Here is a 27,040-nt window from a genome sequence, read left to right on the forward strand (position 1 = left end):
AATGTTTTTAAAGCAAAAATATCAGCTAGGAGACTCTTCTAAACAACCATGCAACCTACAGTTGAGAAGCACCCTTCTTGCACTAACTCATTGTTCAATGGGATTCTTCCTACATAGCAGATGTAATCATAAAGCTATATTAACAAATCTGTATCTAGAATACATCAGCATTTTGATGACATCTTACTTTACTACTACTTAGCTCTCTTTTCATAAGTAGAACTGAAAGTACTTTAGAAAGGAGGTCAGTTTCGTTATACCCGTTTTATACATGGGGAAACTGAGGCATAGAGAAGCTCCATGACTTGCCCAAGATCACCCAGCAGACCAGTGGCAGAACCAGGAATACAACACAGATCTCCTGAGTCCCAGTCCAGTACTGTATTGACTAGACCACATTGCCTCCCTGAGCATATTACCTAGCGCTGCTCAGAGAAGGCTGGAGGGACCAATAAAGCAGGGAAGGGGCCTCTCTACAAAAACTGCAATTTTCTGTCAAGAGTGGGTATATAACCTACTGGTCTCTGTGGGCATAAGCATATTCTGAGAACAGTGACCAGATCAGACCCGGCAGGGGAGACATGGGGGAGAATGCCTAATTTGAGGATCCTGATGGGGCCTAGATGTGAGTCAGGCACCAAGAAGCTCAACAGTGTCAGTATTGAAGTGGGGAAATGCATGCCCACTGCTGCAAATGTAGGCACCATGGGGACTTTACCAGCAGGAATTCAGGGTTACGCAGTGGTTTTGGGAATCTAAATTTTGGATATAGATGCTTAAAGTGGCAACTAGTAACGTAATCTCCTTTGTGGATCTAGCTTTTAGAGTTAGGTTAGATCCTAAAGCTCAAATATTTGTTATTGAGGTGCCAGTCTCAGTGCCATTGTTAAAGTTGAGTTCCTTTTTATACTTAAAGAAGGGATTCAGCCTTTTTGTTTTATATGAAAAATATGACAAGTCATCTGGGAGAACAGAATGAATTTTCTGAGAATTTACAAGTATTATACATCCATTAATTATTAGTTATTATTAGTTAAATTGGAGAAGATGGGATTAATATGAGAATTGAAAGGTGGATAAGGAACTGGTTGAAGGGGAGTCTACAACGGGTCATGCTGAAAGGTGAACTGTCAGGCTCAAGGGAAGTCACTAATGGAGTTCCTCAGGGATCAGTCTTGGAACCAATCTTATTTAACATTTTTAGTACTAACCGTGGCACAAACAGTGAGAGTGCGCTAATAAAATTTGCGGATGACATAAAGTTGGGGGGTATTGCCATTATGGAGGAGGATCAGAATATCATACAAGAAGATTTGGAGGACCTTGAAAACTGGAGTAATAGAAATGGGATGAAATTTAATAGTGCAAAGAGCAAGATAAGGCATTTAGGGACTAACAACAAGAATTTTTGCTATACACTGGGGATGTATCAGTGGGACATGACAGAGGAAGAGAAAGGGCTGGGTATATTGGCTGATCAGAGGATGACTGTGAGCCACCAATGTGAAGCAGCTGTGAAAAAAAGGGTAATGCAGTCCCAGGATGTGTCAGGCGAGCTGTTCCCAGTAGAGGCTGGGAGGTGTTAGTACTGTTATACAAGGCACTGGTGAGCTCTCCTCTGGAATAGCGGGTGCAATTCTGCTCTCCCATGTTTAAGAAAGATGAATTCAAACTGGAACAGATGCAGAGAAGAGCTACTAGGATGATCCGAGGAATGGAAAACCTACCTAATGAGATGAGACTCAGCTCGGCTAGTTCAGCCTAACCAAAAGAAGGCTGAGGGAGATATATAAATACATCAAAGGAATAAATACCGGGGGGGAGGAGTTATTTAAGTTAAGCACCAATGTGGACACTAGAACAAATGGATATAAACTGGCCATCAACAAGTTTAGGCTTGAAATTAGACCATGGTTTCTAACCATCAGAAGAGTGAAGTTCTGGAACAGCATTGCAAGGGGAGAAGTGGGGGCAAAAAATATAACTGGCTTCAAGACTGAGCTTGATAAGTTTATGGGTTGGGGGGGAGGGGGATGATGGGACTGCCTACAACGGCATGTCGCCGATCTGCAACTGCAAGCAGCAGATATCTCCAATGACCGGTGATGGGACACTAGATGGGGAGCACTGTGAGTTACTACAGAGAATTCTTTCCCAGGTGGTCTCTATCGCCATCAAAGTAGCAGGTTATATTGGCCTCTGGGATGTGAACACTGCAGTTGGAGGTGTGACTCCAGATCCTGTAGACACACCCAACCTAGCTTTGAGCTAGCTAGCTGGAACAACAAGAGCAGTGAAGCCACCACAGCATGGCCTAGCCACCTGAGAACATAACTCAGGGTCCCTAGCAGGCGTGTAGAGCTCATGCTGCTGCAGCTTCACTGCTATTGTTATTCAGACTTGCTCACTCAAATCCAGCTGGGATATGTCTCCACATTCTGCCCTCACACCTCTGACTATAGTGCAGATATACCTAAAGGCTGCAGATGGAAGTCTCAGCGGCCAAGATAATCCATGTTAGGCTTGTTCCAGTAGTTAGAGAAAAGGAAGTGGCTCTGGAGTAGCAGTTGGTGGTTTAAGAAGAATACAGGCTGCCAATTCTGTATAGGGCTCAGGTACTGAGCCCAGGGTGTCTCAGCCAGAATGAATCCTGGAGCCAAACTGCCTCATTCCCACAGAGCAAGGAACTTAGAGGAGTGGGAGTGGTGACCAGTCTCTCATAGAGGCAAGGTGAACTCTACCTATCTGTTGATGAGCTTGTCTGAGGAGAGTCAGGAGCCCAGCATGGACAGCTGGGGAGGAAGTACCTGGGGAGAGGACACGTTGTTCATTGGAACTTTACTACAAGACTTGTTGTTAGTTTGGGCTTTGCTGCCAGACCCCTGGGAAGAGGCTGGACTCTTCGAAGGAGAAGACCCACTCTAGCGTGATGCTGTGTTGTTTGTTTTAAAAGGGGCTCAGTAGGCATGTGTGGCTGGTAGGAGTTGCAGCCTGCCACAGGACACTTGTCCCACCTTCTGATTCCTTGTGCCAGTAGTACCACGTGTTGGCAGCTTTGAGAGGTACAATGGGTTCAGTGAAAAGGCAGCCATCTTCCCTGAGTTCCAACAGAAAGAATGGGGAATGGCAGCCATCTTAACTAGGGGCAGTCCCACTTTGAAATGACAAGGTTTGAGTGAGGTGGGTGGAATCCATGACTCATGGTCTCTCCCTCTGGCCCAATAACTAAGTATTTATCCACAGGGAGCAGCCTTTGGGGGGAGAGAGGAGAGAGAGAGACCCTGTAGTCCAGTGATTAGGGCACCCACCTGGCAGGTAGGATACTCTGAGTCCAGGCCCCCTGTCCTAATCACACCTTCATTTTTTATCCAGTGGAACAGCTTCAACAGGAGAGACTGAGGGAGCCCCACCATCAGCACATCCCATAACTCGGTGATGAGAGCACTCGCCTAAGTGGTGGTTTCAAATCCTTTCCCACCATAAGGCAGAGGGAGGGGGGAATTGAACCTGGATCTCCCACGTCCTAGGTCGGAGCACTAACCACTTTTAAGGGGGCACCAACAGCACTGGCGCCTCCTCTGGCACAAGGCAGGTGCCAAGCATTCCCACACAAAGCAGCTTAGGTGCCTATGTAGCCTGAGCCAGGAGAGACTTCCTGGCTGTGAATCAATAGCAGAGCTAGGTGTCTCCCTGCAGCCTGGACTGAAGCACCTATCTCCAAGAGAGGGGAGGAGCTTAGCACACATCCCTGTGGTCAGCATCTTCCATTGGTTAGTTTAAGCCACTGCTCTGCCTAGCATGCTGGCTTTTGTGGATCACAGCTCAAGGTGCCTATCTCACCCACGGAGCCTAGGTGCCAAACTCACTTTTGTGGATCACAGTGTTGTTCCTGTGATTTTCTAGGTTCCTAAAATTTGGCACTGTAATGCTCAGTGTTGCAACTCCTAAGTCCCTTCATTGATCCCACCCCGCTGACCATATTCCCTCAGGGCCATCTGTTGCTTCAGTCCTATTGGAAACAATTGGAGAAAGCAGTCTGCTTCCCTGGGGATACCTCACATACACACATCTCCTCCCTGACATAGTGGTCATCTCTACTGAAGACAGGTGTAGCTGCAGGCCCATAGTGTAGGTTCATTCCCATTGTCAGTTATGGGACATGGTGGCCTTTTGAACAAGGGGAAATTGAAGGTACAATAGGAAAGATAGTTTTGTCCTATGGTTAATAACTTCATTTAATTGTAATCTCATTTTGTCAAACTTACATTCATCACTATCTGGCAAAGAGTTTCATTTATATGTACAGGGCGAATGATTAACCAGACATTTTTTAGCAAAACAGATTCAAGCAAAGGTGAGATGGGGCAGGGTGGGAATTATCCATAGAGTTCTCATTGTTGATTAAATTCCACTCATAAACTAAATAACAGATTGAATCCCTTCTTTGAATAAACTAGAACCCAACCTAAAAGCACTACAATACCCACCTCTTTAACAAGGACAGCCAGCTGTGTACAAAACCATCTTTTGTTTTTGAAGCATTACAGTCTGGTAATTCAATGAACTTTTCAACAGTAAGTGATTCCTGCTGGTAAAGTCCAGACATTTCAGTGATGGATGAAACACTTTCTACTTTACTCAGTGACCTACACATTGGCAATGATCTTCATAGGTTCAGATTCATACATTGTTAAGGCCAGATGTGATCATTATGAGGATAATTAATAATAAATCTAATCTGATAGATTAATGAGCCCTATATTAACAGAAATCTTCTCCTTTTAAACTCTGATCAAATCATCTCTTAACCTTTTCTTTAACAAATTAAATCAATTGAGTTCTCACTGTAAGGTGGGTTGCCCACTGCTCAACTCTTTTTTGTGGCTCTCTGCTAAACTCTCTGCAGTTTCTCAGCATCCATTGTAAAGACATCAGATCTGGATACAGAATTTCAGCACTGATTTAATTTTTAAACTAACTACTTAAATATATTAATATTCTTTTAACCTTTCTTCATACAGAAGCTTTGTAAATGAACCCCCCAAATTAAGAGAACACATTCCCTACAAGAAATTTGTAACGACCTGTAGTAACACGTCATAAAGTAACCCCAGCCATGGTGCAGGACAGTGGACTAAATGACCCCCTTCAGCACTGATGATCTTGATAAACTGTATGATTGTTAATTGTAAATTCTGGAAAAATATGCAAAAGAGGCCCTGCATGTACTGGTATCTTATCTTCTGCCAAGTGGACCCACCCACACACACACACACGCACGAACACAAGAACACTCATTAAAGGATAGTAATGATTAGTACCAGTTCCTAACCTGTTATAGTGCTAAGAGAAAGCATCCTCCTATAAACTTAGCCAAAACTGGTTGGAGTGCACTCATTGCTCAAGATCAGTGCAACTACACAGAGCTCATGTTTTTCATTATGGCATCTGGGGGCATTTCGTGCTCTAATTAGTGGTTGAATGCAGGTTATAAAAGTTCAGACACCCTTTTTCTCTTCCTAGGATCGCTGGTTTTGGCGTCTGCGCAACAACCGAGTTCAGGAGGGGTATCCCATGCAGATTGAACAGTTCTGGAAAGGCCTCCCTGCAAAGATTGATGCTGCCTATGAGAGATCTGATGGGAAATTCGTTTTCTTTAAAGGTAGAGTATGTTTACAATACAATTTTGCATCACTGTTCTAATCACTCTTCCTGCTGCAAGCTTTGACAAATGGGATTTTTGCTTGTCTGTTCTAGCGTTGTATTGGTTGGAACTGTATCTCATGTTGGAACCATTTGTGCAAATCCACAAAGAAAGGTAACTGAACTCCTCAGAAACTCTCACTTCTAATTGCTCAGAGCCAGATGTTTAAAGGTATTTGGACACTTAAAGATGCAGCTAGGTATCTAGTAGGATTTTCACAAGCATTGTGGGCTAGATCCATAAAGGCACTTGGGTGCCTAACTGCTGCTGTAGGCATCAGATCCTCAAAACCCTGCTCAGCTGCTGCCTAACCCTGTCGGTGTCTAAATCCTCAGAGGTGCCTAAGTCTCTGCTAGTGGGAATATGCAAAATTGCCTAAGTCCTGATGCTCCTGAGTTGCTTGGTGCGCTAACTCATGCCTAAGCCCTGGTGGGATTCTCAAAATAGGCATTCTCCTAGCTGCCTTTTGTACAGAGCCTGATCTAGTAGGCAGATGTTTGAGTTAGTGGAGAGGAGAGGTGTTCAGTGTCCCCAAAAGCTCAGTGGCTACAGCTTCCCCATGGGAGGTGGGAGACCTGGGTTTGTATCCCCACTCTCCCTGAATTGGAACAGGGATTTGAACCCACGGCTCTTACATGAATGTCCTAAGCACCAGGCTATTGGGTCCATTGGGGGACTTCTCTCAATCTCTTGTTGAAGCCGTTGCACTTTGTATAAAGACTTATTGGCACAGGGACTTGAACCCACTGTCATGTGACCCTTCCAAATGTAGGTGAGTGCTCTGTGCTCAAGGCTATGGATTCAGTCACACTTGCCCAGTGAATATTTCATAAGTTATACAAAGTGGAGCAGCTTCAACAGGACTGCTTGAGAGATCCCCACACAAGACACTCTAGGCTAAGGGTTATAGCACCTTGCCTTAAATGTGGGAGCCCGAGGTTCAAATCAGGCAGAGCAGCAGTTTGGACCTGGGACTCCCTCATTCTGAGAGTGTGCTCTAGTTATTTGCTATAAGGGGGTGGAGTTGTCTCTCTCTCACAGCTGCTAGGACACAGGCTACCTAAATGGCTGACCTGGCTTAAGTGCCTGATGGCTGAGAATCCTGACCAGAGAGAGGTGCCTAACTACCTTTGAGGGTATCATGGCTTCACAGGGTCTGGTCTATGCCTCAGCCCATAGCCAGTCCCTTAGGAGTGACCCCTTTAGTGTGCTGGCCCACGCAGTTCCACAGGCCAGGCCCGTGGCCTCCAAAACTGGGCCTTCAGGTGCCAGAAATCTCTGTGGCCTCCTGCAGTGAGTCCAGCCAAGCCAGACACTGTGAGAGGCTGGTTCTTACCCTTTTCAATGCCAGGCAGCCTTTTCAAACAAGATAATAATTTGTTAGTGTCCTGGCCTACAGAATCTGAAAGTCATTATGTTACTACAGAGAACCAAAGGTTAAGACAGAGTTCAGACTGGCCAACACCAGGGCCCTTGGGCTGTGCAACCATAGAACCAATTTTCCTTCCTCTCTGGGCTTTTCTACACTTAAAACACCACAGCAGCATAGCTGCACCACTGCAGCACTTCATTGTTGACACTACTTACATCAAAGGGAGGGAGGTCTCACATCAGTGCAGGCAATCCACCTCCCCAAGAGCCAATAGTTAGGAATTCTTCCGTTGACCTTAGCACTGTCTACACAGGGACTTAGGCGGGCTTAACTGTGCTGCTCAGGGGTGTGGATTTTTCTCACCCCTGAAGGACATGTTGCAGTGTAGACTCTGTCCATCCCTTTGTCTGTCAGTCCCAGGAGCGAGCCCCTGTGTCTGCATGAGCTCACAGTGCCTGACCCTTTCCTCTTTGTTCTCCAGCTAGGGGGCCTTTGCTCTGCTTCCTGGCAGAGAGGTGGGGGGGAAAATCTCCTCCTCTTGGCTGTTGGTCACTAGGTGTGAATGCCCCGGCCATTAGGGTGTTCATTGTCTTGGCGGGATCCACCATTCACATGCGTAGATTCTATTCAGTTTGTTAATGACTGAGGTGGCTACAAGTCAAACACACTGTTCCTTCTCTTTACACACAGTACACTGAAGTGCAAAGCCTAGAGGAAAACTGAGGTACACGCAGGAATCATAAAAATACTATCAAAATTCCCACATTGGTCACAGATGGGCAGAGCTTAGGCCTCGCCCCTCCACAGCATGTCCCACCGCTCAGCGTGCTGGCTTCTCCGAATCCCTTTCTTAGGCCCCTAACTTCCCCATACAATGCCTGCGGTCTGGGCTTAGTCCTCTTTGTGGATCTAACTCCTTGGTGCTGACTCCCACTGAAATCATGAAATCAATGGAACTGGGCAATTAAGTGCTTTTTAAAATCCAACTAGGCACCTTTCTGTATGTTTAGGTAACTACCTCCCTTTAAAAATCTGGCCTCACCCACTTCACTCCTGATCTCAGGGAAATGAGGGGAGGATTTGGCCCACAGGTGACCATGTCTAGATGAAGAATGTTTGCTGAATGGAATTCATTGTAAAACCAAATATACAGCAGTGTCACCAGTACAGTAGACATGCTTCACCATGCTTTATGCTTGTGTAGTCTGGAGTGGATCTTGTCATAAATGGCGAAGAAAGTTATTCTGGACAGTATGCAGGAACAGGTGGGAACAACATAATTGATGATTGTACAGAGTCCGAGGAACATGAGATTGACAAGTCCATTCAATCACATCTTGTTCACTGCAGTATTCCATTACAAATGTAATTTTTGACACGTTGTTACAAGCTCTTTTTAGCCTGAAGATAGGGGAGAATGTCTTTGAATTCTTGATGGAAACCTGATGATGCATTTATAAATTATTGGATTTAGAAAAAGACTAGTATTTCTCACTTGACAAAAATTGGTCCCACAATCCCTTTTTCATTCAAAAGTCAAAAACATATTTTTTCTATAAAACTCAAGTTTTACCAACTGGGTCTTAGTGGGAATTTTAACAGAGAGACCCCTCTTGTGAATAATGGCTTAAAGCTTTTAAAGTTACTCAGAGTCATATTCTTTACTGTTGGGAGGGCCAGCAGGTGCCCAGCAGAGATTACAATGACTCTAAGAAACCTTAAATCTACTTCAAATTCTACCTAATCGAAGTCTTCATGTAAAAAAAAAAAAAAAAATCACCAGCGGTTTTTGTCATGAAGAGTCTCCACAATGTAAACCAATGATTAGAATTGTTTGTCAATACAGTTGGTCAAACTGTTCATAGTGAATTATTTATCCAACCCATTTATTCCCACAAATGTTCTGTGAACAAAACAGAATTTTTAGGACTCTTTATTTGTAAATGTGTGTCAAATCATGTGTGTGTATTAATCACAGTTTATGGACTGTCCATAAATTGAGCCACTACACTTATTTGCCAGGTTTCAGAGTAGCAGCCGTGTTAGTCTGTATTCGCAAAAAGAAAAGGAGTACTTGTGGCACTTTAGAGACTAACAAATTTATTAGAGCATAAGCTTTCGTGAGCTACAGCTCACTTCATCGGATGCATTTGGTGGAAAAAACAGAGGAGAGATTTATATACACACACACAGAGAACATGAAACAATGGGTTTATCATACACACTGTAAGGAGAGTGATCACTTAAGATAAGCCATCACCAACAGCAGGGGGGGGGAAGGAGGAAAACCTTTCATGGTGACAAGCAGGTAGGCTAATTCCAGCAGTTAACAAGAACACCATACAAAGCAAAGCTGCAGCGATTAGCAAAAGATCTTCTAAAGCAGTTCCAAGTAAAGAATATCAGAGGAACAGTGGGGGGTGGGGTGGGAGGGAGAAATACCATGGGGAAATAGTTTTACTTTGTGTAATGACTCATCCATTCCCAGTCTCTATTCAAGCCTAAGTTAATTGTATCCAGTTTGCAAATTAATTCCAATTCAGCAGTCTCTCGTTGGAGTCTGTTTTTGAAGCTTTTTTGTTGAAGGATAGCCACTCTTAGGTCTGTGATCGAGTGACCAGAGAGATTGAAGTGTTCTCCAACTGGTTTTTGAATGTTATAATTCTTGACGTCTGATTTGTGTCCATTCATTCTTTTACGTAGAGACTGTCCAGTTTGGCCAATGTACATGGCAGAGGGGCATTGCTGGCACATGATGGCATATATCACATTGGTAGATGCGCAGGTGAACGAGCCTCTGATAGCGTGGCTGATGTGATTAGGCCCTATGATGGTATCCCCTGAATAGATATGTGGACAGAGTTGGCAACGGGCTTTGTTGCAAGGATAGGTTCCTGGGTTAGTGGTTCTGTTGTGTGGTGTGTGGTTGCTGGTGAGTATTTGCTTCAGATTGGGGGGCTGTCTGTAAGCAAGGACTGGTCTGTCTCCCAAGATCTGAGAGAGCGATGGCTCGTCCTTCAGGATAGGTTGTAGATCCTTGATGATGCGTTGGAGGGGTTTTAGTTGGGGGCTGAAGGTGATGGCTAGTGGCGTTCTGTTGTTTTCTTTGTTGGGCCTGTCCTGTAGTAGGTGACTTCTGGGTACTCTTCTGGCTCTGTCAATCTGTTTCTTCACTTCAGCAGGTGGGTACTGTAGTTGTAGGAATGCATGATAGAGATCTTGTAGGTGTTTGTCTCTGTCTGAGGGGTTGGAGCAAATGCGGTTATATCGTAGCGCTTGGCTGTAGACAATGGATCGAGTGGTATGATCTGGATGAAAGCTAGAGGCATGTAGGTAGGAATAGCGGTCAGTAGGTTTCCGATATAGGGTGGTGTTTATGTGACCATCGCTTATTAGCACCGTAGTGTCCAGGAAGTGGATCTCTTGTGTGGACCGGTCCAGGCTGAGGTTGATGGTGGGATGGAAATTGTTGAAATCATGGTGGAATTCCTCAAGAGCTTCTTTTCCATGGGTCCAGATGATGAAGATGTCATCAATGTAGCGCAAGTAGAGTAGGGGCATTAGGGGACGAGAGCTGAGGAAGCGTTGTTCTAAGTCAGCCATAAAAATGTTGGCATACTGTGGGGCCATGCGGGTACCCATCGCAGTGCCGCTGATTTGAAGGTATACATTGTCACCAAATGTGAAATAGTTATGGGTCAGGACAAAGTCACAAAGTTCTGCCACCAGGTTAGCCGTGACAGTATCGGGGATACTGTTCCTGACGGCTTGTAGTCCATCTTTGTGTGGAATGTTGGTGTAGAGGGCTTCTACATCCATAGTGGCTAGGATGGTGTTTTTAGGAAGATCACCAATGGACTGTAGTTTCCTCAGGAAATCGGTGGTGTCTCGAAGATAGCTGGGAGTGCTGGTAACGAAGGGCCTGAGGAGGGAGTCTACATAGCCAGACAATCCTGCTGTCAGGATGCCAATGCCTGAGATGATGGGGCATCCAGGATTTCCAGGTTTATGGATCTTGGGTAGCAGATAGAATATCCCAGGTCGTGGCTCCAGGGGTGTGTCTGTGCGGATTTGTTCTTGTGCTTTTTCAGGGAGTTTCTTGAGCAAATGCTGTAGTTTCTTTTGGTAACTCTCAGTGGGATCAGAGGGTAATGGCTTGTAGAAAGTGGTGTTGGAGAGCTGCCTAGTAGCCTCTTGTTCATACTCCGACCTATTCATGATGACGACAGCACCTCCTTTGTCAGCCTTTTTGATTATGATGTCAGAGTTGTTTCTGAGGCTGTGGATGGCACTGTGTTCTCCATGGCTGAGGTTATGGGGTAAGCGATGCTGCTTTTCCACAATTTCAGCTCGTGCACGTCGGCGGAAGCAGTCTATGTAGAAATCCAGGCTGCTGTTTCGACCTTCAGGAGGAGTCCACCCAGAATCCTTCTTTTTGTAGTGTTGGCAGGAAGGTCTCTCTGGGTTAATATGTTGGTCAGAGGTGTGTTGGAAATATTCCTTGAGTCTGAGATGTCGAAAATAGGATTCTAGGTCACCACAGAACTGTATCATGTTCGTGGGGGTGGAGGGGCAAAAGGAGAGGCCACGAGATAGGACAGATTCTTCCGCTGGGCTAAGAGTATAGTTGGATAGATTAACAATATTGCTGGGTGGGTTACGGGAACCCTTGTTGTGGCCCCTTGTGGCATATAGTAGTTTAGATAGCTTAGTGTCCTTTTTCTTTTGTAGAGAATCAAAGTGTGTTTTGTAAATGGCTTGTCTAGTTTTTGTAAAGTCCAGCCACGAGGAAGTTTGTGTGGAAGGTTGGTTCTTTATGAGAGTATCCAGTTTTGAGAGCTCATTCTTAATCTTTCCCTGTTTGCTGTAGAGGTTGTTGATCAGGTGGTTCCGCAGTTTCCTTGAGAGTGTGTGGCACAAGCTGTCAGCATAGTCTGTGTGGTATGTAGATTGTAATGGATTTTTTACCTTCAGTCCTTTCGGTATGATGTCCATCTGTTTGCATTTGGAGAGGAAGATGATGTCTGTCTGTATCTGTGCGAGTTTTTTCATGAAGTTGACAGATTTCCACTCTATACGGCTAAATTCAGTGCCTTGCATAATCACAGGTTTCAGAGTAGCAGCCGTGTTAGTCTGTATTCGCAAAAAGAAAAGGAGTACTTGTGGCACCTTAGAGACTAACAAATTTATTAGAGCGTAAGCTTTCGTTGAATAGAGACTGGGAATGGATGAGTCATTACACAAAGTAAAACTATTTCCCCATGGTATTTCTCCCTCCCACCCCACCCCCCACTGTTCCTCTGATATTCTTTACTTGGAACTGCTTTAGAAGATCTTTTGCTAATCGCTGCAGCTTTGCTTTGTATGGTGTTCTTGTTAACTGCTGGAATTAGCCTACCTGCTTGTCACCATGAAAGGTTTTCCTCCTTCCCCCACCCTGCTGTTGGTGATGGCTTATCTTAAGTGATCACTCTCCTTACAGTGTGTATGATAAACCCATTGTTTCATGTTGTCTGTGTGTGTGTATATAAATCTCTCCTCTGTTTTTTCCACCAAATGCATCCGATGAAGTGAGCTGTAGCTCACGAAAGCTTATGCTCTAATAAATTTGTTAGTCTCTAAGGTGCCACAAGTACTCCTTTTCTTCATGGGGAAATAGTTTTACTTTGTGTAATGACTCATCCATTCCCAGTCTCTATTCAAGCCTAAGTTAATTGTATCCAGTTTGCAAATTAATTCCAATTCAGCAGTCTCTCGTTGGAGTCTGTTTTTGAAGTTTTTTGTTGAAGGATAGCCACTCTTAGGTCTGTGATCGAGTGACCAAAGAGATTGAAGTGTTCTCCAACTGGTTTTTGAATGTTATAATTCTTGACGTCTGATTTGTGACAATTCATTCTTTTTCGTAGAGACTGTCCAGTTTGGCCAATGTACATGGCAGAGGGGCATTGCTGGCACATGATGGCATATATCACATTGGTAGATGCGCAGGTGAACGAGCCTCTGATAGTGTGGCTGATGTGATTAGGCCCTATGATGGTATCCCCTGAATAGATATGTGGACAGAGTTGGCAACGGGCTTTGTTGCAAGGATAGGTTCGTGGTTCTGTTGTGGGTTAGTGGTTCTGTTGTGTGGTGTGTGGTTGCTGGAGAGTATTTGCTTCAGATTGGGGGGCTGTCTGTAAGCAAGGACTGGCCTGTCTCCCAAGATCTGTGAGAGTGATGGGTCGTCCTTCAGGATAGGTTGTAGATCCTTGATGATGCGTTGGAGAGGTTTTAGTTGGGGGCTGAAGGTTATGGCTAGTGGCGTTCTGTTATTTTCTTTGTTGGGCCTGTCCTGTAGTAGGTGACTTCTGGGTACTCTTCTGGCTCTGTCAATCTGTTTCTTCACTTCAGCAGGTGGGTATTGTAGTTGTAGGAATGCATGATAGAGATCTTGTAGGTGTTTGTCTCTGTCTGAGGGGTTGGAGCAAATGCGGTTATATCGTAGCGCTTGGCTGTAGACAATGGATCGAGTGGTATGATCTGGATGAAAGCTAGAGGCATGTAGATAGGAATAGCGGTTAGTAGGTTTCCGATATAGGGTGGTGTTTATGTGACCATCGCTTATTAGCACCGTAGTGTCCAGGAAGTGGATCTCTTGTGTGGACTGGTCCAGGCTGAGGTTGATGGTGGGATGGAAATTGTTGAAATTATGGTGGAATTCCTCAAGAGCTTCTTTTCCATGGGTCCAGATGATGAAGATGTCATCAATGTAGCGCAAGTAGAGTAGGGGCATTGGGGACGAGAGCTGAGGAAGCGTTGTTCTAAGTCAGCCATAAAAATGTTGGCATACTGTGGGGCCATGCGGGTACCCATCGCAGTGCTGCTGATTTGAAGGTATACATTGTCACCAAATGTGAAATAGTTATGGGTGAGGACAAAGTCACAAAGTTCAGCCACCAGGTTAGCCGTGACAGTATCGGGGATACTGTTCCTGATGGCTTGTAGTCCATCTTTGTGTGGAATGTTGGTGTAGAGGCTTCTACATCCATAGTGGCCAGGATGGTGTTTTTAGGAAGATCACCAATGGACTGTAGTTTCCTCAGGAAGTCAGTGGTGTCTCGAAGATAGCTGAGAGTGCTGGTAACGAAGGGCCTGAGGAGGGAGTCTACATAGCCAGACAATCCTGCTGTCAGGATGCCAATGCCTGAGATGATGGGGCGTCCAGGATTTCCAGGTTTATGGATCTTGGGTAGCAGATAGAATACCCCAGGTCGGGTTTCTAGGGGTGTGTCTGTGCGGATTTGTTCTTATGCTTTTTCAGGGAGTTTCTTGAGCAAATGCTGTAGTTTCTTTTGGTAACTCTCAGTGGGATCAGAGGGTAATGGCTTGTAGAAAGTGGTGTTGGAGAGCTGCCTAGTAGCCTCTTGTTCATACTCCGACCTATTCATGATGATGACAGCACCTCCTTTGTCAGCCTTTTTGATTATGATGTCAGAGTTGTTTCTGAGGCTGTGGATGGCACTGTGTTCTGCATGGCTGAGGTTATGGGGTAAGCGATGCTGCTTTTCCACAATTTCAGCTCGTGCACGTCGGCGGAAGCACTCTATGTAGAAATCCAGACTGCTATTTCGACCTTCAGGAGGAGTCCACCCAGAATCCTTCTTTTTGTAGTGTTGGCAGGAAGGTCTCTGTGGATTAATATGTTGATCAGAGGTGTGTTGGAAATATTCCTTGAGTCTGAGACGTCGAAAATAGGATTCTAGGTCACCACAGAACTGTATCATGTTTGTGGGGGTGGAGGGGCAAAAAGAGAGGCCCCGAGATAGGACAGCAGCATCACTTACCCCATAACCTCAGCCATGCAGAACACAATGCCATCCACAGCCTCAGAAACAACTCTGACATCATAATCAAAAAGGCTGACAAAGGAGGTGCTGTCGTCATCATGAATAGGTCGGAGTATGAACAAGAGGCTACTAGGCAGCTCTCCAGCACCACTTTCTACAAGCCATTACCCTCTGATCCCACTGAGAGTTACCAAAAGAAACTACAGCATTTGCTCAAGAAACTCCCTGAAAAAGCACAAGAACAATTCCGTACAGACACACCCCTGGAGCCCCGACCTGGGGTATTCTATCTGCTACCCAAGATCCATAAACCTGGAAATCCTGGACGCCCCATCATCTCAGGCATTGGCACCCTGACAGCAGGATTGTCTGGCTATGTAGACTCCCTCCTCAGGCCCTTTGTTACCAGCACTCCCAGCTATCTTCGAGACACCACTGACTTCCTGAGGAAACTACAGTCCATTGGTGATCTTCCTAAAAACACCATCCTGGCCACTATGGATGTAGAAGCCCTCTACACCAACATTCCACACAAAGATGGACTACAAGCCGTCAGGAACAGTATCCCCGATACTGTCACGGCTAACCTGGTGGCTGAACTTTGTGACTTTGTCCTCACCCATAAGTATTTCACATTTGGTGACAATGTATACCTTCAAATCAGCAGCACTGCGATGGGTACCCGCATGGCCCCACAGTATGCCAACATTTTTATGGCTGACTTAGAACAACGCTTCCTCAGCTCTCGTCCCCTAATGCCCCTACTCTACTTGCGCTACATTGATGACATCTTCATCATCTGGACCCATGGAAAAGAAGCTCTTGAGGAATTCCACCATGATTTCAACAATTTCCATCCCACCATCAACCTCAGCCTGGACCAGTCCACACAAGAGATCCACTTCCTGGACACTACAGTGCTAATAAGTGATGGTCACATAAACACCACCCTATATCGGAAACCTACTGACCCCTATTCCTACCTACATGCCTCTAGCTTTCATCCAGATCATACCACTCAATCCATTGTCTACAGCCAAGCGCTACGATATAACCGCATTTGCTCCAACCCCTCAGACAGAGACAAACACCTACAAGATCTCTATCATGCATTCCTACAACTACAATACCCACCTGCTGAAGTGAAGAAACAGATTGACAGAGCCAGAAGAGTACCCAGAAGAGTACCCACCTACTACAGGACAGGCCCAACAAAGAAAATAACAGAACGCCACTAGCCATCACCTTCAGCCCCCAACTAAAACCTCTCCAGCGCATCATCAAGGATCTACAACCTATCCTGAAGGACGACCCATCACTCTCACAGATCTTGGGAGACAGGCCAGTCCTTGCTTACAGACAGCCCCCCAATCTGAAGCAAATACTCTCCAGCAACCACACACCACACAACAGAACCACTAACCCAGGAACCTATCCTTGCAACAAAGCCCGTTGCCAACTCTGTCCACATATCTATTCAGGGGATACCATCATAGGGCCTAATCACATCAGCCACGCTATCAGAGGCTCGTTCACCTGCGCATCTACCAATGTGATATATGCCATCATGTGCCAGCAATGCCCCTCTGCCATGTACATTGGCCAAACTGGACAGTCTCTACGTAAAAGAATGAATGGACACAAATCAGACGTCAAGAATTATAACATTCAAAAACCAGTTGGAGAACACTTCAATCTCTCTGGTCACTCGATCACAGACCTAAGAGTGGCTATCCTTCAACAAAAAAGCTTCAAAAACAGACTACAACGAGAGACTGCTGAATTGGAATTAATTTGCAAACTGGATACAATTAACTTAGGCTTGAATAGAGACTGGGAATGGATGAGTCATTACACAAAGTAAAACTATTTCCCCATGGTATTTCTCCCCCCCACCCCACCCCTCACTGTTCCTCTGATATTCTTGTTAACTGCTGGAATTAGCCTACCTTGCTTGTCACCATGAAAGGTTTTCCTCCTTTCCCCCCCCTGCTGCTGGTGATGGCTTATCTTAAGTGATCACTCTCCTTACAGTGTGTATGATAAACCCATTGTTTCATGTTCTCTGTGTGTGTATATAAATCTCTCCTCTGTTTTTTCCACCAAATGCATCCGATGAAGTGAGCTGTAGCTCACGAAAGCTTATGCTCTAATAAATTTGTTAGTCTCTAAAGTGCCACAAGTACTCCTTTTCTTTTTACACTTATTTGTTATCCCTATATATTACATATGATTGGTCACCCAAGTCACATGGTATTGTTTCTGTTTCCTAACTGGATGACTGAGGCTTTATAAACTAGAGTTTATAAAGGAATCTTTGGTTCTCAACAGGTCAGGAAGGAGAGGGAGCAGGAGATAAACAGACCTAAGGAATTCTAGGACATTTAATTTTTCCTGTCCCATTCTGCACAATCAAGAGCATTATATTTGGCTCCTTATGTGGACCCCAGATGTAAAAATAATTGGCTTCCTTCCTAACTGGGGGAACAAGAAAGAAATCTTGCGGCCTTTTCTATAGCACTCATTGCTGTCATATCTGAGCCTGACAAATATTAAAGAGTTATCTTTGCAGCAACCCTATTATATAGGGAGGGCTTCACAGACCAGGAACTGAGGCATTGGGAGATTATGGCCAAAATTTTCAAGTCTCCAGTAATTTTAGATGCTCAAGTTATATAATGAGTGAGCAAGCAGGAGAATGATTCTACAGCCTGATGGTTAGAGCACTCCCCAAGAAGTGGGAGACTCAGGTCTAGCCCCCCTGCTCTAAGGTATCTTTATTTAATCCAAAGTGGAACAGCTTCAAGAAGAGAGACTGAGGATACTGCACATCAGAATATCTCACAGCTCAGTGGTTAAAGCCTGCATCTCAGAGGTAGCAATTCCCTCTTCAAATCTCTTCTATCCCTCAGACAGAGGGGAAACTTGAGCCTGCAGAGTGGATTGGCCCCACAGGTGAGTTAGGTGGAGGAACACTTATCTTCCCCCACTTTGTGCATCACACTGGAGCTTAGGCATCAGGGTGCCTAGAGGGAGCCAGGGTGTGCATACCCAGAGCCAGGAACATAGGTGCCTAGGAGACCAATAGAAATATAGGGGCTGAGTGATTGTAGGTACTTGCTGAGTTCGGCAGCAGCAGCTGAGTGTGGATTTTGTGACTACCACTGGAACCTAAATTTGGGATTGTAGGGGTCTAACGTGGCAGTTAGGTGCCAAAGTCCCTTTCTGAATCTAGCCCTAGCTAACTGACCCCACTGCACATGCTGGGAGGTAAGGCAGGACATTTTTATGCCATTTCCCCACCCTATCTCACAGGGGTGTTTTGAATATAAATTAATTCATGCTTGTTAGGACTAACACAGAACCAAGTGACATTCCCAAGGCCATGGAATCTGGCAACGCTACAGTTCAAATTCAGGGCCTCCAGACTTCCAGCCCTGAGCTCATCCCTTGCCGACAGAGGGGCTGAGCCTTCATAGCTCCCATTAACTGCAGCTGCTGGGAACGCGCAGAACTTCTGCAGTCAGGCCCCCTGTGGACGATGCACCTTCTTTGGCAGCATTGTTGAAGTATGCCAGCAGCCTACCATGGAGAACTGCCTCTACCCACCCGCTCAGACCATCTGCACTAGGGGACCCTACTGCACAAGGAAACCACCTTATTCCTCCTGCTGCATGGGATTCCTTGGCATGTGTTAGCTTCATCCTCCTCCTTCCCTCTCACTTTGAGAGGTGGGTCCTGGTGAATATTCCTCCCCGGAAGTGCCACCTGTGCAGATAGTGAGGGCATGTCTACACTACAAACCTAAGCTGACCTATAGTAGGTTGACTTACAGCCACCGCAGTAATTACTGCAGTGGTGCATGTCCACACTACCCTCCTTGGGTCAGTTGTGCGTTTCACCACCAGGAGCACTCCCCCTGACCGACCTAAGAGGGGCAGCTGAGATCCTAGTCTCTTAACTCCACTGGCAGCTCCTTGCTGGGAGCCTGGCTGCCCCACAGGCTCCCAGGTTCTCAGTGGGCTGCCCTCTCTGTCTGCTCCCCGTTTCCCACCAGGAGTGGGGGGAAGCTGCCCAGGGCTTCTCGCTCCCCCGGCCTGTTCCCTGCAGGGAGTCAAGCAGCTGTCAGTGTACTAGGGCACTTACATCAGTGGCACAGGGCTGTAGTGTAGACACTGACATAATTAGATCAATATAAGCTGCGTTATGTAGTGTAGACCAGCCCTGAGTAACATGAGTTTAAATCCTGCTCATTTACCTCCTCTGCCTGGACAAGCCTGTATAACATGCTCTGTACTGAAATGTGGCCCCAAGCCCTGCCTCCTCTCACTCCCAGCCACTTTGTCCAAAGCGGTGGTTCTCAACCTTTTTACCATTACAATGTGTGATGTGAATCCAATACTACCGGTATGGCCCGGAGGGTGTCACATGGGCTGCAGCTGTGTACTGATTGGGCCGCAAGTGGCCCTTGTGTCGCAGATTGAGAACCACTGGTCCAAAGTGAGTGTGGCTGGGTCTTTGCAGCAGGGATTTTTTTTTAAATTATTTATTGATTATATTATTTATTGGTCATTTACAATAAGACATGACACTTACATTGCCTTGACATGTGTAGGTACATATCTTTTTACAGAATTAACAATATTAAGCAACATATTGTCTATTGACCATATTTTTTTCTAATAAATTTTTCTTAATTTTAAAAAAATATATATATAACATCACAAACTATACATAAACCTCTGATAATACATAAATTCATAATATATTAACCACTTGCTATATAACCTTAGCTATTCTTGAAACATTTAATTATATGTAATATGAATTGTTAACATATGAATCAATTATTTGTATTGCGCAATTTACAAACAATCAAATTGTGCTCATAAAACTCCAACCAGTTAAAGAAAAATTATTAAAATAAGATAAAGACTAGAAGTCAAATTCAGAGGAGGGGGATAGGGACTGAAAGGGAAGGATGCAGGTGGAGAAGGCAGGGGGGAGGGAAGGAGCACCATGCATTTAATAGTATCACTCAAATACTTTCAGGAGAGCATCCTGTATTGCTGTGACTTTTTCTCAGGTATTTCTGTTATGGGATATAAATGTTTCCACAATGATCAAGCTTATGATGTCTGTGCCAGTCTTCAATTGCTGCTCGGTTTTAGGATTTCCATTTCTGTAGGAGTAGTCTTTTAACAATTATTCATGCTCTACTGAGCCAAAGTTTTTCAGATTTACTCTGCATCCAGCTAATATTCACTAGGTTTAAAATTGCATGGTTAGCTTGTAACAATTTTATTTGATAGGAAAAGTTAACACTGCACTTCAGTTCTGTCCAAATCCTACAGGCACAGGAGCATTCTCAGAGCATATGAGTTAACGTTAGCACTTGCTGAATCACACAGCCAACATTTGTCTGACTCAGCAGCAGCTGTTTTGAACAGTCAGAGAGGGATCTAACAGGTTTCAGAGTAGCCGTCCTGTTAGTCTGTATTCGCAAAAAAGAAAAGGAGTACTTGTGGCACCTTAGAGACTAACAAATTTATTTGAGCATAAGCTTTCGTGAGCTACAGCTCACTTCATCGGATGCATTCTAGGGATCTAATACACCCTCCATGTCATTTTCTGCTAGTGTAATCTTAAATGGAATTGTAAGAAACAAACCTGGCTAAAATTTGTTTGCATTGGTTAGCAGAGAACAACTGGCCTAATTCCTCCTCCCATTCGTTTTTTAGGGGATCAGTGTTTAGTTCAGATTTGCTGGCCAGGTGTGCACATAGTATTGCCATCAGTCTTGGCAATCTGGGTCATATTTGGAAAGATGGAAGCAGTGCCGGTGGGCTGGGGTAGCACAGGCATCAGGGCCAAGCAGACAGGAGATGGCATGTTTAAATTGAATGTATTACCACTCCTCCTGAGTCTCCACCTTGAACCTTTCATTTAGTATTGTAAAAGGGGGGAAGCCAATAAACTGACTGATGGTCAGAATCCCTTTCCTAATTCATTCTGGCCAGCTGATGAAGTTGCCTGCTATTCAGAGTTTCAAGTTACCCCAGCTAGAGACCTTGGTATATAGAAGGCGGCGATTTCTAAATTTAATAGACATCATACACCAAGGATTCCTGGCTGCCCCCACAGTTGGTAATAGTTTTGTAGGGAATCGGGAGTAATCCAAGTGCAGTGCATTCAAAAGGAGCAAAGGAACAACCAATTCTGCTTCCAGCTGGAACCAATCCGGGGCTGTACAGCACGAGGGATGAGCCACTGCGCTGCTAAACCCCCTGTTTTGATGGGGAACTGTAATCTGCGTAAGGAGATTCTGGGCTCGTTACCAGGATCCCACAAGGACTTGAACGTGTTATTGATTTGGTAAAAATAAAAGGGAGGAATATGGCTAGAGAGGGAGGGCCGGCCTTAGGGAACATGGCACCCAGGGCAAACTCGTATTTTGGTGGCCCCCCATCACTCCTGGCCCCCATGGGCTCCCTGGGCTTCCCCCCATCTCCTCTGGGCCCTGCTGCCTCCCCCAGTGTTTAATTTGTATTGAAAGAGATTCCAGAGCTCAGCCCTGGCACAAATTAAGCATTGACAGAGTGGCCTGATACCGGCTGGTGCTGACCAGACGCCCTAGAGGCTCTGAAGGCAACGCCACCGCCAGCAGCAGCGTAGAAGTAGGGGTAGCATGGTATATGGTGTATTGCCGCCCTCACTTCCGCACTGCAGCTGTGGCTTGTAGTGCCTGGTGCTCAGCATGTAGCTCAAGATGGGCTTCATGCTGTCACATGAGGGCTGCATTTTACCAGAGCCCACGGCCCTCATGCAGCCCTCTGGCCACTCCTGGCTTATTGGGGCACCATTTCAGATTTTGGGGGGTGGGAGGAAACTTTAACCATGATTCCAAGGACTACTCAGGCACGAAAACGCTAGGGTTTTTGCAGATAATAACTTAGGAATTAGCTGACAGAGCACTGTATCTAACTGTTATATAAAGAAAGAAAAAATATATACGAACTCCACTTAAAGCTACATTTAAAGTTTATATGTAAATTTAGAACAATCAGGAGATAATACAGAAAGATATTCCCAATCTTAAACCTTGAGGTATCAATTCTGGAGCTTTAACACCAGAGGTGAAAGTAAGCCAGTATGGTCCAGCAAGAGCCGGTACACAGCTGACCGTACCAGCAGGAAGGAGCTTTTCCAGGTGGGCAATTTAAAAAGGCCCTGGGCTCCTGGCAGCAGCCAGAGCCCTGGGCCCTTTAAATTGCTGCCAAAGCCCCGCTGCTGGAGCCCCAGGGTAGCTGAAGTAATTTAAAGGGCTTGGGGATTTAAAGTCCCCTGCCCCTTCCGCCTGAGGCCTCACCCCTTCCCCCCCGCTCAGGACCCTTAAGTTACTTTCACTCCTGTTTAACAAAGATATGAGAAACACACGTTTGATACTTTGTACACTATCTGTAATAGAGATAAATGAAAATAAAATCTGCTGACTTTCTCTAGCAGACACACTCCGTGTTACTACCATTATCTACTCTATTTTAGTCAATTGTTTTTCACTCCACTAAAAACATACTTAATTTTAACATATGTGATTAAGGTTTTTTTTCTCCTTTATTTTTCTAATTATTTTGGCATTTGTGTTTACCAATCACAATCATGTACGTGAGTCACTAACATTTGAATGCATCGTTTCTATTGGCATCATAGTTGGAACTGCATTTATTTTCATGCACATTTTAAGATATTTTACAGATATAACTAAAAATACAATTTGAAAATAAGCGACCTTCATCTCCACAGTGTCTAAAATTATGTGTGTAGTTAATGTTTTTTAAACTGGCACTGCTAAGGTTAGTACAAGCTAAAGTTACATTCTAGAAGGATACAATTTTTTGATTGTATCACTTTAAATAATTAATGACAAAGCACAATATGGTAATAAAAGTAATAATGCTAATTACTCCGGTCAGGACAGGATTAGGCATTTTAGAACTCACTTGTCAAAGAATTAAATTTAAGCATAAGAGAGAAATAAAATTATGAAATGCACAGACCAGTCAAAAAACTAAAATAACAGCACTTTGAAAGAATAAAATTACAGAGAATATATGTGCATTACAGGATGTACCAAGAAGTAACAACAACAATAATGCAAGTATGTGTTGGGAGGTGAGTGTGAAAGAGACAGAGTTTGTGTGTGAGAGAGAGAGACAGTGTGTGTGTGTGTGAGAGAGAGAGAGACAGAGACAGTGTGTGTGAGAGAGAGAGACAGACAGACAGAGACAGTGTGTGTATGAGAGAGAGAGAGACAGAGACAGTGTGTGTGAGACACAGTGTATGTGTGTGTGCATATGAGAAAGAGAGAGAGACAGAGACAGTGTGTGTGTGTGTGTATGAGAGAGAGACAGAGACAGTGTGTGTGAGAGACAGTGTGTGTGTGCACGTCTGAGAGAGAGAGACAGAGTGTGTGTGTGAGAGACAGACAGACAGAATGTGTGTGTGTGTGAGAGAGAGAGACAGACAGACAGAGTGTGTGTGTGTGTGTGAGAGAGAGAGAGACGGACAGACAGACAGAGTGTGTGTGCTGGAGGAGCGACACTCAGCAGTCTGAAGGCTCGTTGACAACAGCAGCCGCCAGCAGCTCCTCAGTCTCTGTCCTGACCCCTGGCCCCCCAACCCAGCTCAGTGGAGATAGGGTACATGGGCGGAGGTGAGACGGGGGAGGGGGACACCCTGACATGAGCGTCCCCTTCCTCTCCTCCCGTCCCCCGGTTCTGCACAGAAAACAGGAGGCTCCCGGGAGCAGCTAGCCAGGTGCAGCTCCAAGGCAGGGGGCAGGTGCAACACAGCTGCAGATGGCAGCAGAGTAGCAGGGGGAGCCGCATGCCTGCTCCATAGGTGCCCCATTTATACCAGTGCCCCAGGCTTTCGCCCTGTTTGCCCTTGGCCTAAAGCCAACCCTGGAATTCAGGATGAAAAGGATCCTGGGAAGGGCATTCGTTGTAACTGTGTGTGTTTTTCCCCAAAGGCTGAGAGCTGAGAGGCAGTGCCTGCTATCTATTGAAATTGCTACTAACTGCATCAGTAATGCGGCAGGTTACTATGTTTTATATCTGAGGTTTGTCTGTTGCCATCTAAATGTACCTACAGGAGAGTCAGTTCCAGCTAGATCCAACGAAATGTTCATTGCTTCCGACTTTTCCCAATTTATCTTATCACCAGAGAATTTATCCAAATTATCTATTGCTTGTAGGATATTTGGAATCGATTGATCTGGATTTTTAATTTATAAATAGGAGGATGTGGTCTGCATATAGAAGGATTTTTGTCTTCTGAGTGCCTGATTTGATCCCTTGAATGATATTCCCTAATTAGTATTGCAAGCAGTTCTAATGTTAGATTGAACAGGATGAACAGGATGAGCATGCCTCTCTAGTTCCCTGAAGCAGATCAAAGTGGGGGGACATTGTGCTATTTGTTAGGATGTGGGAGTTGGGATTGGAATATAACAACTTCATCCATGAAATAAAGGATTTCCCCAACCCAAATTTACTCAGGATACGAAACAAATATCACCAGTTCACTCTGTCAAAGGCAGAGTGTCCATTCTTTTAATGGAGTGAAATGATTTTATGGGAATTTCTAGAAGGTTGATGGAATGCCACAACTTTAATCAATTGACATGTGTCATCAAAACCACGCCTTTTTTAAATAAATCCCACCTGCTTGGAGTGAACTATCCCATTCTACTTTTTCAAGCGTCTTCGCCAATATTTTTGAAAGTATTTTTATATCAGCATTGATTAAAGAGATGGGTCTATGGCTGTTACACTTTGGCACATCGTTACCCAGTTTAAGTAGTACAGTAACTAGGGCTTCTCTTCACTTTACATTGTTTGGTTAATTTCAGGAGCTGAGCTTGGCTAACCCCTCTTTCCTGAGCAGAAAATGATCCTGCCCCTAATAAAAGCTGTTAGTGCCTCCTGTTAGTTAGGGTCGAATGGGGTATCTCTGGCGTATCATTCGTTTCAAAGAAAAACAAATTTCTGCTGTGATCTAGTTCTGAAAACTGTTATCTTTAAAAAGAGAGGCGTTCAGTCTCCATCTCTTACAAATCCAGTTTGTCTCAGGAGGGGAAATTGTAGTATCACTGGTGCATGATCAGAGATCTTGATAGTCTTTATTTTGTTATTAGTATGGAGTCCATAGAAATCAGGAAGAAATCTATTTGTGAACATGTGGAAAGTGTGGAGGAAAAAAACGTAAAACCCTTCATTGTAGGGCTCTGCAACTGCCACACATCTTTTAACCCCAAGTCTTCCATGTACTCTTTCTAATGGTTCTAGCATGTTACTGTGTACACTGGGGCTGGTCTGACTTGTCTAAAAAAGGATCCTAAAATCTCCTACTGTGATGATTGATTCCAGTGGGATAGTAATTAATTTGGAAAAAAAACTTAAAAAAACAAAACTTGGCTCATCTTTATTAGGTCCATATATATAAATTAAGGGATATAGAGAGTCAGAGATCTTAGGCTTCACCAGCAAAAATCTACCTTCCTCATCTTTATTTACATCTAGAACTTGTAAATTCAGTCTTTTGCAAAACAACATCCCTACACCTTTGTCTGCTAAACACCCCTTCCCCCATCCAGCCCCTTCTAAATTTCTCTGCCTCCAAGTCATGAAGGTGGGTTTCCTGTAGGAAGATAATATCTGCTTTCAACGGTTCTAGAGGAGTGATTATTCTTTTTCTTTTTATCTGGTGATTCACCCCTTTGATGTTCCTGGAAATACAATTTATAATATTAAGCATAAGGAGTGCTTACATCAAATATTTCTTTATTGGGTGCCTGAGTAGCGTCACTGCTTGAGCCACAGTTAGTTTCAGATCTAGGAAAGGTATATCTGGGTTCCCCCTCACCACCCCGGAGATGTGAACAGGGAGGGGGAAACGGAGAGAGTTAGGCAGATCAGGAAAGGTAAAAGATAATGTGGGTGTGACAGGGCGCTAGGCAGGAACTCCTGAGGCAACCCTCTGTCATGCCAGCTCCAACTAAGGGAGGTAAATTGGAGCTGGCTAGAGAAACCTGCACCAGATTGGCAAATGGGAAACAGCTGCCAGACTAATTAGCCAGGAGCTACAAACAGGCCTAGAGGAAGGAAGCCAGGGGAGAGCCAGAGAGTGGAAGCTCTTCTCTCCTTGGTGCAGAACCTGAGAAGTCCCGAAGGCTGAAACCCCAATCTGTATATGGTGAGATGGTGGTGGGCACGCATGCTGAACCCCAGGGACTCTGAGTGGTTTGTGAACGCAGCAGAGGCAGGAGCAAAGGGGACCCTGCTATACCCTGTTACAGTGAGAAACAGAAAAAAAGAAATGAAGTGATCAAAAGTGACCAAAGATCACTTGAAAAATATGTAATTCTTATCCAAACAAAAATAGGACCTAAATCCATGAGTTTTACAAGGGGGTGACCTCATTACTCACTCCTCCCACCACCCTCAAAACACCCAGTTGGAGTATAACTGGAATCCTTTTAGCTTTATAAAGGAGAAATAGTCTGATATCAGAAGAAGACATGGTTTCTGCACTGTTCACAACAACAAAAGGGGGAACAAGTCTATAGTGGATATTTAAGAAAGTAATGCAAATTGTTTAAATAACCTTATGCTAACGTAACTGGATCATTTGCAGATAAGAGTTCATTAGCAGACCTGTTCTGCCAACACTTTGCCCCCTAGAGCCTTGTCCATGCTGGATTACAGTGCGAATGCCATTGCTCAAAAGTTCTATCAGCAATAGAAATCAACACAGCATTTCTTACAACTCATTTAACAAAAATAAAAATGAAAGACAAGCCCCTGCATTAATGTTATTGCCAGTCTCACAATAACATGTTCTCAGCAATCTGCTGAATCAGAACCAACAAGCATCATTATTCCTGGATATGATTTTAGGAGCTCAGATTTCTTTACAGTTGGGAATGGAAACGATTTGTCATGAAACCAAAAGCTTCATTAGAATCATAGAATATCAGGATTGGAAGGGATCTCAGGAGTTCATCTAGTCTAACTCCCTGCTCAAAGCAGGACCAATCCCCAACTAAATCATCCCAGCCAGGGCTTTGCCAAG

General features: G+C 44.7%; 1 protein-coding gene across 4 annotated transcripts in view; it reads left to right on the forward strand.

Annotated features, from left to right (window-relative positions):
• MMP24 (matrix metallopeptidase 24) overlaps nucleotides 1–27,040 on the forward strand; it is a 157,427-nt gene that overhangs the window by 122,828 nt on the left and 7,559 nt on the right. For all 4 annotated transcript variants that reach the window (XM_038369512.2, XM_043495644.1, XM_043495643.1 and 1 more), the window contains one exon: nucleotides 5,524–5,662. In XM_038369512.2, the coding sequence (XP_038225440.1) occupies nucleotides 5,524–5,662 (139 nt within the window). The remainder of the gene's footprint in view (nucleotides 1–5,523; nucleotides 5,663–27,040) is intronic.

Source organism: Dermochelys coriacea, chromosome 13 (genome assembly GCF_009764565.3).
Source record: "Dermochelys coriacea isolate rDerCor1 chromosome 13, rDerCor1.pri.v4, whole genome shotgun sequence".
Taxonomy (NCBI): domain Eukaryota; kingdom Metazoa; phylum Chordata; order Testudines; family Dermochelyidae; genus Dermochelys; species Dermochelys coriacea.